Genomic DNA, 16088 nt, shown 5'->3' with positions numbered 1-16088 from the left:
AATTTGTTGCTGCCATTATAAGATAAGTAATATAATTGTCATGATTGTACTGTGAAAATATAGGTTACAGACATGCAATAATTATATAGTAATGTTCATTTACCCTTAACCTGCTGGACTTAAAATGATATTAGACTTTGCCACTAGTAAATGGCCAGCTAGGTCAGTCTGCACATCCAGGTAGGCTGACCAGGCTCTATACTGTTGGCTGACCAATTTCAAATTTTCACTTTGATATTCCCAAACATTGTTTATGGAAAGATAGCTAGAGCCAGGCCAGCCTGCACATCCGTCTAGTCTGACCAGGCTCTATTATTGGTGACTTATTTCAAATTTTTATTTTGTAATCCCAAAATATTGTTAATGGAAAGGGCCAAAACTAAAAAGCTAGATGAGCCAATTCATGAAATCCAGCAAGTTAACGGTTAAATTAGATAACTTATGATACCACATAATATATTTTCATATTAATGACCATTGTAACATTTTAACCGTATTGTTGTTTGTCTTGCATGAACTCTGTGTGTGCATGTGTGAATAAACACCATTATGTTGTTTTAGGACCCCCAAATATGTTGCGTCACCCCCATTGAACCCAAAGTATCCCGACATAGGTGTTCCAATAATCCTACCTGATCCTTTCCCAGGTTTGTACAAACTGTGTGAATGCTAGGTGTTATTGGCATTTAGTGATTGCTAATTTCTTTGCATGCTTTTTGCATTTATAAGGACTTGCCTAAATGCTACAAGTAGGACTTGCCTTCGCTACAAGTAGGACTTGCCTAAATGCTACAAGTATAGAATCAGGCCATCCTGCACATCTCTACAGTCTGGCTAGATTCTATACTGTGTATAGCTCACTTTGGACATTTTTGATATTGAAAGTTCATAAAAGATATAAGTGGACAGGTCAGATCAAATGCATGGCAAAATCCATTATATAGTACAAGTTTTAAAAGTCCAAATTTGCTGTGAATTGATGTGATATAAACTGCTTACTGGTAACCTTTGTAGTTTAAAAGTGATCATGATAAATGTTCAACTTGTGATTCCAGGAAACCAAGAAATAATTGACAAAATGTTGAAATGCTTCTCTAAAGATTTTCTTTTCAATTAAACTGAAGAAACCTTGTTATCCTTGCTACTTATAAGCTCAAGCTTGCTGCATAGTTATCTGATGAAATGCTAATTCTTATTTATGGATCTTAATAAGTTCTGATCAAACTTACCTCTATTTTTACACCATGAAACACATAATGAATTATGCCCTAACACTTACTTCTTGTTGTTACAGTAACCAATTAAGTCTTGGTTACCTAGGCCAAACATTGTACTGAGTCTTGGTACCAAGCTCTAGGTAAAACAATATTGTAGTGTATAATTTTTTTCCTGATTCTATAAGTAACTGATTCCAATCTTTGCTGTAAAGTTTAAATGCCTTTTACATGTTAACCATATTTCTTTTAACCATGGTAACATATTGCTAGCTCTATATATAGCATATATTTACAAGGAAAACAAGGTCATAGAAGAGTTATCATTTTGAATGCTGAGCCAGGGCATGAAATGGACGGCTTACTTTTTGTAGTTATTTGATTTATTGCTAAGACTTCTTGCCAAAAGTAAATTAGCTTTAAAGTAAACTGGCTGATTGATTGGCCTTGTGAAATGGTGAAACTTTATTTTTGGCATGTAATTACTTTTATAAAAGCTGAACTTGGATTTTTAGCTCAACTTTTTGAAGAATAGGAAGAGCTGCTGTAGGTGTCTTGAGCATCACACTTTGGTTAAGTTTTTGTGTGCAGGTTGGTATCTCCAATCTGAAAGGAATGGGTTGAAACTTCAGGTATTATTTAAAGCATGAATAGGAGGTCACTGACCAAGGCCCACAACATGGATTTTGACAGAATTATGCTCCCTTTTGAACTTAAAAAATTCTACATTGTCCAGACTCTGTTTTACCATCAAGCAATGACAATGCTCAGGCATGTTGTCCTAATGACAGGTCTTGTAATTAAAAGTACATGCATTTGGTGTGCTTTGAAAGTGAATTGCTTTGGTCTTTTGGGACAAGCTTTGCTGTGTATATAGTCTTTACATTGTACTGTAAACTGTAATACTATAGGTCAAGCTTTGTACTGTGTATTTCCTGTGTTTATTGCTAAACTTTTCATGTGAATTGTAGTGCTTGAGTGATGGTTATGATATATCACAGGAGCTTGACATTCTATCAATAATTGAAAAATATTCAAATAAACAAGAAATATATTGAAACACTCACAGCTTTATAATATTTATAGTATAGAGGGGTATATTTGCCATTATTTCTTAATTATTTGCTTATATTTTTCTATTATTGATAGAATGTCAAGTTCCTGTGGATATATATACTACTAGTAGTACATGTATAGTAGTGCTATATTTAAAGATATTTTACCAGCATATCCTGCTTGAAGCCAAATAAGGATGATTAAATAAGCCTTTATTACTGGAGTTTAGAGCCAGGCCTGTATGCATGTTTATGGGGTCTGACCAGGCTCTATACTGTTGGGTGACTAACTTTCGAAATTTCATCTTCTATATCCTTTGATTATAAACAGTTTCAAAAATGGAAGGCGGAATATAATAATAAATTACAAGTACAAGAAATTCAACAGCTTTAGGGTTATCAGTTGTATGTATCTTTGGTTTGTTACATAATCAATTAGACATTTGCAAAATTGATATTCATTCTTGTGTTGAATGTTGTTTGTGCTTCTATTTGGGGTTGTTTGCATTGCTAGAGTGCATTATATAGAGGATATTTGTTTGTTTGTGTGTAAGATGAAATTTTATTTCATCGAGTGGGCTTTAAAAACAGTATTCTCACGAGTGGCGAAGCCACGAGTGAGAATACTGTTTTTAAAGTTCACGAGATGAAATAAAATTACATCTTACACAACAAACAGACAAATTTTCTTTTTATTTTATGCTTAAAAACAAGTTAAAACGAAATTTCCATAATTTTAACGTTAATATTAAAACTGTTTCCCCCATTGAGAGCCCCATTTATTCGGAATTTCTCATTAAAAAAAAGAAGTCTTGAGCTGAAAAATAAGTCCGCCAATCAACATTAAATGACGGTGATATTTATTAATTTTATTAAAAAAATATGAATGATCGCTTGTTTTGAAAATAAAAACAAACAATTCTTGTAGGAGAAAAAGCCCAACCATCCATCCATATTTCTGTTACTTAGTGCGAATTTATATTAGACCTGGCTTTGTAAATTGTAAGCGGCAGCCATTTTTAAAAGTTGTGTATTTCATGGGAGGAAAATAATTGTGTAAGATTCAGAGGGATATAATTTGGATTTGTTAGTCATACACATTTTTAAAAGAAAGAAAACTTATTTGAGGATTGTAACAGACAAAAAATAAGTGTTGACAGATGTGAAAACATTCAGAAAAGGAGCTAGGAAAATGGAAAATTTGGAAACCTGCTCAAGAACGCTGGGTTGATTTAACTTATTCTTCGAGTTATGGCTGTCAATGCTTTCAATTTTTCATAAAGCATACGGCAGTTATTGCTCGTAGGATACTTTAATATGCCCAAATGTCATCAAGAGCAGTTTTGCATGGGGAAGGAATGTATTTTTGAGACTGTCAAAATGAAACAAAAAAACGAAATTTGGTGATTGGAATTTCATGAATTTGAATGAATAGAAGTAAGTTTTCTTCTTTTTATTACTTTTCATCTTTTGACATTTAAGTTATTTATCAATTTCAGTTTTGCTTTTTCTTTAAACAGCCTGACATTGTCAGAATTGTCAGCAAAAATAAAATTGAGGTACCACATGGGGAAAATCTTAAAAAAGTAGTTTCGTCATTGAAAAGAGTGAAATTATTATGCCCCCATTTTGAAAAAAAGGGGGTATATTGCTTTGCACTTGTCGGTCCGTCGGTCCGTAGACCAAATGGTTTCCGAGTGATAACTACCCTTAGGCCTAGGAACTTCAAACTTGGTATGGTGATTGGTCATGACCAGTAGATGACCCCTATTGATTTTGGGGTCAAGGGGTCAAAGGTCAAGGTCACATTGACCTTGAAAGCAAAAACGGTTTCCGATCAATAACTAAAGAACCTTAAGGCCTAGGAACTTCAAACTTGGTATGGTGATTGGTCATGACCAGTAGATGACCCCTATTGATTTTGGGGTCAAGGGGTCAAAGGTCAAGGTCACATTGACCTTGAAAGCAAAAATGGTTTCCGATCAATAACTAAAGAACCTTAAGGCCTAGGAACTTCAAACTTGGTATGGTGATTGGTCATGACCAGTAGATGACCCCTATTGATTTTGGAGTCAAGGGGTCAAAGGTCAAGGTCACATTGACCTTGTAGGTAAAAACGGTTTCCGATCAATACCTAAAGAACCTTAAGGCTTAGGAACATCAAACTTGGTATGGTGATTGGTCATGATCAGTAGATGACCCCTATTGATTTTGGGGTCAAGGGGTCAAAGGTCAAGGTCACATTGACCTTGTAGGTAAAAATGGTTTCAGATCAATAACTAAAAAACCTTAAGGCCTAGGAACTTCAAACTTGGTATGGTGATTAGTCATGACCAGTTGATGACCCCAATTGATTTTGGGGTCAAGGGGTCAAAGGTCAAGGTCACATTGACCTTAAAAGCAAAAACGGTTTCCGATCAATAACTAAAGAACCTTAAGGCCTAGGAACTTCAAACTTGGTATGGTGATTGGTCATAATCAGTAGATGACCCCTATTGATTTTGGGGTCAAGGGGTCAAAGGTCAAGGTCACATTGACCTTGTAAGCAAAAACGGTTTCTGATCAATAACTAAAGAACCTTAAGGCCTAGGAACTTCAAACTTGGTATGGTGATTGGTCATGATCAGTAGATGACCCCTATTGATTTTGGGGTCAAGGGGTCAAAGGTCAAGGTCACATTGACCTTGTAGGTAAAAACGGTTTCCGATCAATACCTAAAGAACCTTAAGGCTTAGGAACATCAAACTTGGTATGGTGATTGGTCATGATCAGTAGATGACCCCTATTGATTTTGGGGTCAAGGGGTCAAAGGTCAAGGTCACATTGACCTTGTAGGTAAAAATGGTTTCCGATCAATAACTAAAGAACCTTAAGGCCTAGGAACTTCAAACTTGGTATGGTGATTGGTCATGATTAGTAGATGACCCATATAGATTTTGGGGTCAAGGGGTCAAAGGTCAAGGTCACATTGACCTTTTAATTAAAAACGGTTTCTGATCAATAACAAAAGAACCCTTAGGCCTAGGAACTTCAAACTTGGTATGGTGATTGGTTATGACCAATCAGATGACCCCTATTGATTTTGGCGTTAAGGGGTCAAAGGTCAAGGTCACATTGACCTTGTAGGTAAAAACGGTTTCCGATCAATAATGAAAGAACCCTTAGGCCTAGGGACTTCAAACTTGAGATGGTGATTGGTCATGATCAGTAGATGACCCCTATTGATTTTGGTGTCTAGGGGTCAAAGATCAAGGTCACATTGACCTCTTAGGTAAAAACGGTTTCTGATCAATAACTAAAGAACCCTTAGGCCTAGGAACTTCAAACTTGGTATGGTGATTGGTCATGACCAGCAGATGACCCCTATTGATTTTGGGGTTAAGGGGTTAAAGGACAAGGTCACATTGACCTTGTAGGTAAAAATGCTTTCCGATCAATAACTTAAGAACCCTTATGCCTCGGAACTTCAAACTTGGTATGGTGATTGGTCATGACCAGCAGATGACCTATTGATTTTGGGGTCAAGGGGTCAAAGGTCAAGGTCACATTGACCTTGTAGGTAAAAACGGTTTCCGATCAATTAACTAAAAACGCTTAGGCCTAGGAACTTCAAACTTTGTGTGATGATTGGTCATGACCAGCAGATGACCCCTATTGAGTTTTTAGGTGAAGGGGTCAAAGGTCAAGGTCACATTGACCTTTTAAGTAAAAACGGTTTCTGATCAATAACTCAAGAACGCTTAGGCCTAGGAACTTCAAACTTGGTATGGTGATTTGTCATGACCAGCAGATTACTCCTATTGATTTTGGGATCAAGGGGTCAAAGGTCAAGGTCACAATGACCTTGTAAGTAAAAACGGTTTCTGATCAATAACTAAAGAACGCTTCGGCCTAGAAACTTCAAACTTGGCATGGTGATTGGTCATGACCAGCAGATGACCCCTATTGATTTTGGGGTCAAAGGTCAAGGTCACATTGACCTTGTATGTTAAAACAGTTTCCGATCAATAATAAGAGAACCCTTAGGCCTAAGAACTTCAAACTTGGCATGGTGATTGATCATGACCAGCAGATGACCCCTATTGATTTTTGGGTCAAGGGGTCAAAGGTCAAGGTCACATTGACCTTGTAGGTAAAAACGGTTTCTGATCAATTTACTAAAAACGCCTAGGCCTAGGAACTTCAAACTTTGTATGATGATTGGTCGTGACCAGCAGATGACCCCTATTGAGTTTTGGGTCAAGGGGTCAAAGGTCAAGGTCATGACCAGTAGATACTTTATAACCCTTATTAATTGTTTGATCACTGGGTCAGAAGTCATGCATAATAACCTTATCACATGACTAATTGGCTGCTGATAGGGGGCATACATGTTTTACAAACATATCTTGTATTTTGATAATTTTCACTGTGAAATTACCAAATATAATTTTCACGGATAAATCAGTAATCCACTGAAAAGCATAAAATAAATGAATGGGTTTGTGTATGTAATCACAAATTATGGTGTGCATGGTTTTTTTGCATGGTGACAGGTGTTGTTTGTATAAAAGATATGCATGTGCAACTTTAAGAACACAGAACTTACTTATAATATACAAATACATATATTTATTATTATAATAAAAGATAAAAAAAATTGGACATATTATTATAATTATGTATAATAATCTGATTATTTGAGTTGAAGGAATTTAATAAAAAAAATATGGAAAAATAAGAAAAACAAATTTAATTCTGATTTAGATAAGATTTCAAAAAAAAAAAGATCACAGAGTGGCCTCTAGTGGTTAATGTGTCAGCAGCTCAGTCCATATATAATTTAGTTTGAGCCCTTCTTAGATCACAACCATATGTGCTACTCAATCAGTACCAATTCAAAAAATTTCCCCAAATTAATAAATGTTTTGTCCAGATTGAAAGATGGACAAGTCCATTTAAGATGTTTAGAGTGGGCAGGATAAAATTTAGATTTGGCATGGTAAATTCTAGTATATAGTTAATGATGTCTCTGTTTCTTGTACAAATTAAATTGTCACAGCTCCCAGCGAGAGTACTAAGGATTTAGGCTCAAGTTAAACTTACATTTCTCTCTTATATGGTCTCATAATGATGCCGTCAGGGAAATAAACTGTATCATAAACAGGGCTGCATTGATATAAATGTAGTTATCTATTATTTATAATAATTGTACGATTAGATAGACCATGATCAGACAGCTAGGATATACCTACCATATATATCTGAATGGTCTTGGTTTGCACTGGTCACATGAGTAAATTACGGCGCCACCTGCTGGCTACGGGTAAATCGGGTTCTGCATGTTATCATTTTTATTCCAATATCTTTTTCTATGCTTCTTTCTTATTAAATTACATGAAAGTGTTCGAGAAAAATTTTGTGATAATACACTGAGGCCTTTAGGGCCTTGAAGTTTGTGAGGTGGGGATAAAAATAAGAAAATTATCAATTGAAGCAAACAATTTAACTCGACAAACTTTGAGTTTTTGTTGAGAATTTTCTTTTACTGCAATAATATAAAATGAGACTGCTCATTATTTACTCTCTATATATGAATTCAGGCTTTTTTAATATATTGAAGATAATTTTCAACATAAATGTTTCAAAATCTTTTATGACAGTTTAAAGAATTTGAACTTATAAGAATAACTCAACATCCCCAAAAATGGAGTGTTAATTGTTATAGAAGTGTTAAGGGGATTATATAACCAAAATATTTGTTCTAACAAGGGCCATAAGTCATTCATTAACAAGACGGACTGGCTATTTTAAAGTCTTGGTTTATGCGTAACTCGTCTTTTATGCGTAACTGGTCTTATGGGCAGTTAAATATGTTACTTGTACAAATATACAAATCTTTAACCAATGTAAATGAAGAGATAATTTTTATATTTTACAGATTTGTTCCCACCTGGTAGTGTCATACCAATGTTAAATGCAGCTAGAAAATGTCTCCATACTTCAGCATTTGGAGCCTGGGATACAAGTAAGTTTGTTAAATTCTTCAAGAAATGAGATAGGAGTTTTAATGTTGGTAGATCTATGCAAGCATTCTTTACATTGTTGGCTGGCTAATAATATTAGATTTTGAAATCTCTGAAATTATATATAATCAAGAAATGAAATGGACATGTGGAATCATAGTTCTATTAGTGCAATAGTAAAGCTTAAATGGCGCCATTATTTTGCTTAATTTTTGGAGGTATGTTTTTCAGATTTAAAAAAAATTTATTCTTTGTACCATACTTAACTAGTATCTATGGAAAGGCTTTTTTGGTGTTTTATCCGTGGCAAAAGAGAAATTTCTTTGTGAATATTGATCTCAGCTTGAGTCTTGTTTGTTTGTTTGTTTCATTTTACGCCTTTTCCCAACAGTATTTCAGTCATATAGGTGCTTTGAGTCTTAAATGGTTATATGTGTTCACTGCTGATTCAGAAATCATGCAAGCTTGGTAGTCTGTAACTTGTGGATATAGTGGGTATCACTAGTTAGTTATCAAGGAGAGCATATGAGGCAAACAATTGCCGAGATATGACCAGAAAAATCTGGAAACAAAGTGATCCCTCGGAAGCATTAATTACAACAAAATTACATCATAATTTCAGACTAAGAGATTAATACACGGCAGGAGAGGGCCGGAAGGTGATAATCGGCCCGCAAAATGAATAATGGACCCGAGGGCTTTAGCCCGAGGGCCATTATCCATTCAGGGCCGATTATCACCTTCCGGCCCTACTCTGACGTGTAATAATGTCTTTAATACACTTGGTAGATCTTATAGTAGCATTAAAAAAAACAAGAAAAAAAAAAAACCAAGAAGTTCTTTCGTTGAAATTCTTGTCTACTCTTCTTCTGTTCTGTACAGAGATGTTTACTGTTTGTGTTCAAAGAAGCAAGTTTTATTTTCATTTTTTTCGGAATGAATTTGTCGTATTATTTCTAGTAACAAAAATGTGTTTGCACTAAATACGCTTAAGCTAGCGATTCGTGCTGACAACCTTACGTTTACAGTTAATTGTTTGATGACGTAAAATATGACGTCATTGTTTCAGTTTGTGCACTTGCACATGTTCTGCGGGCTGATAACTAGTTCTCGGCCCCGGGCCGCAAACTCATAATGGGTCACGTGACACACATAATCAGTTGAAATCATAGGCAATTTTGTTACTATATATAGTAACAAGTGTATATATGTTTGATTTAGTCTGTACATTTGGGATTATGAAAAAGTGCAACATCCCTCACGCCCCCTAACATAGGCTATGTTATAGATTGGTGTAGAAACCTGTAAAACAATTCAAATAAACGAAAACTGTACTTTGCATTGTGGCTTAGCCTTAGTGGCCAGATTGTCTTTTGAAAAGTTTTAATGTATTTAGATTTTATAAAAATATGAATGATTTTTTTCAGTGATGTGTGAAGCACTAGCCTCTAATAGACGTGACAAATGTTACCCCTGCCCTCTAGTGGACGGAGATTACAGTACGAGAACCGGAATGCTATTACGAGATACGTACCAACCGGTGCTCAACCTGCTCAGAGAAAACCTCGGTGAAAACACTGATCCGGCCCCAGGGGGTGAGTGTTTGAGACTCTTGTGGAATCTTTAAATTTAAGTTTTCAATAGCACAGTTGCCCTTTTTGTGCCCTGAATAATGCAGAGGGGTGCCTCGACTCTTCCTCCACCAGTATAGCTGGAAAGTTGCCATAAGACTATCATATTGTTTGCATTACATAAAAGAACACTAAAACCAAGCAAAACAATGAAATTTGGCAAAGGATTGATGGTCTATTACATACTGGTGTCATGCTGTCATTACAAGCAGAATGTTGTATCATTTGTTTTACCAATGTATGTATGTCACAATGTTTACATGAAATATGATGTGTTTTTTTCACTGAAGCAATTTGAAGAGGGTAAAGAATTAATTCCAATACAATATAAAGTTATATTGCAATAGTTCATAAGGTCATGATGGCAATATTTAATATTTTATCTTTAAGTTAATTAGATTAATTTGATTTGCCCTTGCCTTGACCCGACAGTCTGCTTTATTCCGATCTAAAGAAAAATGACCTTAACCCGGAAGATGATGTTTTTAAAGTGTTGTTTGTATGTAAAAATTGACAATTTTTCTTGTACTTTCAGGTTTACCGGCATCTGTAAATGAGATGGTTGCCGTGGCATCAAGACTGGTGGCGACATCTAGTGTATCGTTGCTATGGTGTCGTAATAAAACACATCAGTATCTGGCATCAATGGCCGTTGGTAACTTCCTGCTCATTTCGCAAACTGACTTAAAGGTAAATTGTTTGACTTCACTAAAAATGAAAAATTAATCATTCTTGTGCTTCAGATTTAGAAAAAAAACTTAGGTAGAACTTTACATGAAATTATATGAATTAAGGTAATATAAAAATTTGACTGACTGAGTGGGTCAGGTCACTGACTAATTTAGCTCACCAGTAGTATTACAAACATTTGTTTTCAATCCTTGAAAAAGGAGGTATTTAGAAATTATATTGTCTAGTAAGTTACAGAAATAGCCTTTCCTCTGTGCTAATTTGTTTATCTGATGAGTGTTAAACATCTATTAAGATTTATTTTAAGATTGAAATGAAGCTTTACAATAAAAAATTAACTGTTGTCAGACTAAAAATTTTATCAGCAAGAAGACCATTAAGTTCTCCCTTAAAATTTTGCGATATAATATATATTTTTTAGTAAATCTTATAAAAAATTTTTTTCTTCAGATTTTGATTGACGAGTCCCGATCTGCTCTGTACCAAACGCAGATGGTATCCAAGTCACTGTCATCAAAAGTAGGTCAAGATTCGGTCATAGGATTAGGTCAGATTGCAAACCAGCTCAGTACCATAATGGACAGTCTACAGGTGATTATAATATACTCTTTCCTTGAGCAGTTACTTCTTTAGTATTTTAAAGCACTGATAGTTGAAAGTAAGCTTAAGTCGATTGTTACAGTCTGCCCAGTAAGCTTAATAAAGAGAGAGCTACCAATTTGTAATCCGGGGGAAACTGGATCGATACTCCGGAGAGGCATAATTTCTTTGCGACAATTGATCTCTGATATTCGGAGGAGTCTTGGACTAATGATATTTGGTCTCTCTTGTCTCTTATCCTTGATTAAGAAATCATGTGGTGTTAGTAGTAGTTCACTTGTTGAGGTATTAATAATTACTGGTTAGTTAGCAAGGAAAGCTGGTTAGCTGGACGAGCCGCAGAGATATTGACTAAAAAATGTTTTAACATTGGCTTAAAAACAAGGTAAAATTATCAAACTGAGAAAATAAGTATCATCAATCCATTTAAGGTATTTCGCATGGTAACGTTTAATATAACAAACATTTACTTCAGTATAATCAGAAAGATAAGAAAAATTGCTAAATAGACTACAGAAAGATATTTTTCAATGTCATAGGATAATTTGTTATGCCCCCAAAAGATCCCTGTTCGTCTATCTGTGCCTTCCAAATTAACACAACAGTGTTTCTGTATGTTTTTAGGGACTGTCTAGCCTTAGTATGAAACAATTCTCAAGAAATTGTACGAGTTCTGCGATGGAATATTTCAAAGGCAATATGCCAGTTGGAAAAGTGTGGAGGAAAAAACCAGAAGCAGGTAATGCCAAGAATTGTATCAGTTGTATTTACATAAAATTTCTTGAAATAATATCAAGAAAATATCTAAAACGTAATTGAAAATTGAAGTAGCAGATTATCACTTAATCATGTTTTGATTTTGAGTGCCAAGGATTGCAATCTTATGTAATATTCAAAATTTGAACTCTTTTTACGAAAAACAAAACAAACTATTGTTGGGTTAGATATATTAGAAAAACCCTTTCTGGTTTCTAGTAAAGAGTAAGTTGGCAGATAAACTTTTTTATTAGTAAACCAGGGACTTTGCTAAAAAATTTAGAAAGTGATTATGGCAATCCTTTGATGTCATATTTTGAAAACTTCACCACATGTTGTAGTGTATTAAATAGTTACTGCCTTGTTGCTGAATATATCTGTACATGCTGAGCATGGTTTACACCTACCCTGCTAAATTATTTTTAAATGGACTTGCCTATCTTAGCGTCTGTCTTGATTAAACCATTCATCATTTTTAGGGAATATTTCAAAATAAGTACTTCCTGAATAGCAATCAGTGCAGACCATAATCAGACAGCATAAGGAAAATGTGTTGATGCAAGCAGGCTAAGAGTTAAATGACTTAGCTCAAAAGCCAAAATTATTCTTAATATCATATGTAAATAATAAAATTTATAATCAGTAATGTATAATCAAGTGTTGAACATATTGAACATTTATATAAATTTAAGACAGTAACCTACTCGACCAATTCAGAATATAAAAAATTATTGTTGTACATGGCAATTCATCAATATAGAATAATTTTATCATTTCAGAAGTACCTAGAGATCACAATATATACATAGAACATGCCTTAGAGACCATATTAGAGCCTATTTTAGAGGGTGTTAGCAAGTTAAAGCAGACGGTACAACTCAGTGTTATCTCCATAGCAACTGAGGCACTGTGTCAGGCATGGATGTCATTTATACTTCAGGAAAAAATCAAATTTAGGTCTGTATTTTTGAAATTTTTATAAAAATTAATCCAATTTTGTTATTTTCATGTATTGGTATGAAAAATGCCTGTCCTTGTTTGAAGGTCTTAGAAATGTTGCTGTTTTTGTTTTTTTGTTTTTTTTTTGTCAGAGGGAACAAGTGATGATAAGAGTTTGCTGATAATATGTATGTCAGACAACTAAACTCTGTACTATTTTAATATTGAAATTGGCTAAGAAAGGGCAATTTTTGTATGGAAATTGGTTAAGAATGGACAATTTTTATATTGATATTGGCTAAAATGGACAATTTAAGTATCCAAATTGGCAAATGATGGACAATTTTAATATTGAATATGGCTAAGAATGGAAAATTTTAGCACTAAAATTGGCTATGAATTTTAGTATTTAAAATTTCCTAAGAATGATCAATTTGAAATTTATATCAATACATGGCAAGTATTGTAACAGCAAGATGATAGTTATACTGGTTGTAAACTAGGAATGATGGATAGACACAGCTCATAAATAGAAATTTGATATAAAAAAAATCTTGTCATTTTGTAAGCAGTTTGAAAAATCATAGATGCTGAAAATATTTCATAATTTTTTTTATGCTCTCATTGCTACAGTTACACAGGGGCATGCCAACTAGGTTGTGATGTAAAGTACATGAAGTCATGGTTACATCAGAGTATTGTCATGGAAACGGTACAACAAAGCATTCTAGATCTGCCAGTACTAAAAACACTCAGTGGTGTTGTGCTTATCCTAATGAAGCAGCCATTCAAACGATCTTCCAGCAAGTTCAGGGGATCTGCGTCTGAAAACAGTAAGATTTATTTTTTAATTGGATTATGTAAATAAATAAAGGGGAGTTGTGTGGCTTTTGTATTAGCCCTGGTGTCAGTGACCGAGTAACACTAGGTGAAAAGTTTCATTACTTGCTGAAAGTACTGACTCAAGACTAAACATATGGTCAGGAATGATAGGTTGCTGTCCAAAATGAAGAGCTGTTGCTAAAACATTTTGTGATTGTAATCAATAAAGGTATTGACTTGAAATTTCACACATTTCTTCAGGATCAATCCCTTTGTGGATAAGAAAGAGCAGTTTTTCTAAGAATGTTCTAAATCTAAATTGATAATGCTTTCTTACAAAAATTTAAATATCTCCATCATTTACGCTTGATTTGCATGGAAGTATTTATTATTTGCTGATTGGAGAAAAACTTTTTGTGGCATTTTACTGTCAAAATACATATATAAATATAAATAAATGGAAGTTTAAAATGCGGATGGATTTTATTTAGTAATCTACAATATTATATTTATTTTTATTACATTTTCATCTTCAGGTGAAGACAATTCAATGGATTATATTCAAGGTGAGAGATCAGTCTATGAAAGTGAGGACAAAATTAGCCATGTGTCCAATCCAAACGAATGGCTGGCACTCAGAGTTCAGGGAACCGGCCGAAGCTGGAGAGGGATTTCATCATGTTTAAATCCAGATCCTCAATAATGATATGTCAATTGGTACAACAAAGGGAACCAATGGAAACTGGAATTGGGTTTCATCTCAGTAATGATTGGTTAATTTCTAGAACAAATGGAAACCATGGAAGCAGGAATTGAGTTTCAACTTGCCATAGCACCATCTGCAAAGAAGATTTTTTTTTTTGTACAAGGATTTGATATTTTAAGGAAAGACATACATCTTTGTCGTAATTAATATCCTTTGTAATTTGCGGAAGATTTTTTTTGTAAGTTATATTGAATCAGTGGCAGCTAGATATGAATTTCATCATGTCTAAATTGAGATATTCCTGAATGTTTTTCTTTTTTCTTTTGGTACATTGGGAATTAACAATTTCAAGGAGAATCTTTGTAACCAGGCCTGTGTTGAACTTCTCTTGGTAGAGTATAGAAATTTAACAGATTTAAGGCATCAAGAACCTTGCCAGTTTTTGCAAGCACTGTTTAGATAAATATACATGTAAATGAAATGTTCATACATAATTGTGTTTAGATCCATAACAATGGGAGGAATTAGATTTTAGGGAACCAGGTGTACCTGCCTTAGCCTCAGTTTGAATACTTGATATTGATTGGCTAGCTTTGATATTACTAGGAATCAATCAAAGAGGAAGTGAGGTCAGTATATTTGATGCAGCAGAAGAAGGGAGGAACACATTATATTGCTCAGAAAAACTGTATGTCACAAAGCTGAGATTTATCACATTATGCCAGTACCTTGTAAATTTTATATTTAAATTTCTTATTTATTTCTAAAAAATGTCCATACTTTGGCAATCTTTATAGAATTTGAAATCTACACAATGTAGTTAAATTGAAGGAAAGTAGAGCTTTTGCTTTTTAGTTTTTGCTTGTGGCTTTTCATAGATCTTTGTCTTCATTTTTTGTTTACAAATTATTTTTTTGTCATTACATGTACTTTATGTATGAAAGTTATTTTTTATACAGTTGATATCACATGTACATTATGAATAGAATTCTTAATATTAACATTTTACTGTTGTAAGCCTATTGCTCACTGCTGTTATTGCTAGATGGATAGATAGGAATATTTTCCTATTTTAACCTATTTTTAGATCATATAATCAACTTAATTTTCAGAGTCAGAAATTACATTTGACTTATTAAACACATATTTTTTGCTGTATCAAAATCAGACGTAACTAATGTGGAAAAAAATTTATTGCAGAAGATGTGCCATAACTATCACATGACATATATGTGCTGCATTTAATAAGTGCTATAACTCACTTCATAAAAATCATATCTTAACTAAAACTGTAGATTCTGCGGAAATGGGCAGAGACTTGAATGTCAATTTCGAAAATGTATCAATAACTGTCAATGTATAGTCTTTTATGTAGAACTGACTTTCAAATTAATAGACTATCTCCAGAATTAAGACTATTTGGGGTTTTTCTCAGCTTATTCTTTAGTTACAAACAAACTTTTACAGTTACAGCTTGGAAAATAAGCGAAAAAGGTTCACAATTCTCTTGTAACGGGTAGTGCACCATGAAGCTATAGCGGTAAAAGTTTGTTTGTACAAACAGATCAGCTGGGAGAAAACACACATTTCTCAGAGTTAGAATAATGTCTATCTGAATGAATATTATATAACAATGAAATATTTTTTTCATCTGATTATGTTCATTTATT

At 34.0% G+C, this 16088-nt stretch overlaps 1 protein-coding gene across 3 annotated transcripts in view; it reads left to right on the top strand.

Annotated features, from left to right (window-relative positions):
* LOC132738420 (uncharacterized) overlaps positions 1 to 15811 on the top strand; it is a 61839-nt gene extending 46028 nt beyond the window's left edge. For all 3 annotated transcript variants that reach the window (XM_060725916.1, XM_060725914.1, XM_060725915.1), the window contains 8 exons: positions 8190 to 8276; positions 9702 to 9869; positions 10441 to 10595; positions 11046 to 11186; positions 11820 to 11934; positions 12731 to 12908; positions 13524 to 13723; positions 14249 to 15811. In XM_060725916.1, the coding sequence (XP_060581899.1) occupies positions 8190 to 8276; positions 9702 to 9869; positions 10441 to 10595; positions 11046 to 11186; positions 11820 to 11934; positions 12731 to 12908; positions 13524 to 13723; positions 14249 to 14415 (1211 nt within the window). In that variant the 3' untranslated portion in view covers positions 14416 to 15811. The remainder of the gene's footprint in view (positions 1 to 8189; positions 8277 to 9701; positions 9870 to 10440; positions 10596 to 11045; positions 11187 to 11819; positions 11935 to 12730; positions 12909 to 13523; positions 13724 to 14248) is intronic.
* Positions 15812 to 16088: the final 277 nt, after the last annotated feature.

Source organism: Ruditapes philippinarum, unplaced genomic scaffold, assembly GCF_026571515.1.
Source record: "Ruditapes philippinarum isolate M1 unplaced genomic scaffold, ASM2657151v2 ctg574_1_1_1_1, whole genome shotgun sequence".
Lineage (NCBI taxonomy): Eukaryota > Metazoa > Mollusca > Bivalvia > Venerida > Veneridae > Ruditapes > Ruditapes philippinarum.
This window is presented reverse-complemented; position numbering and strand designations above follow the sequence as displayed.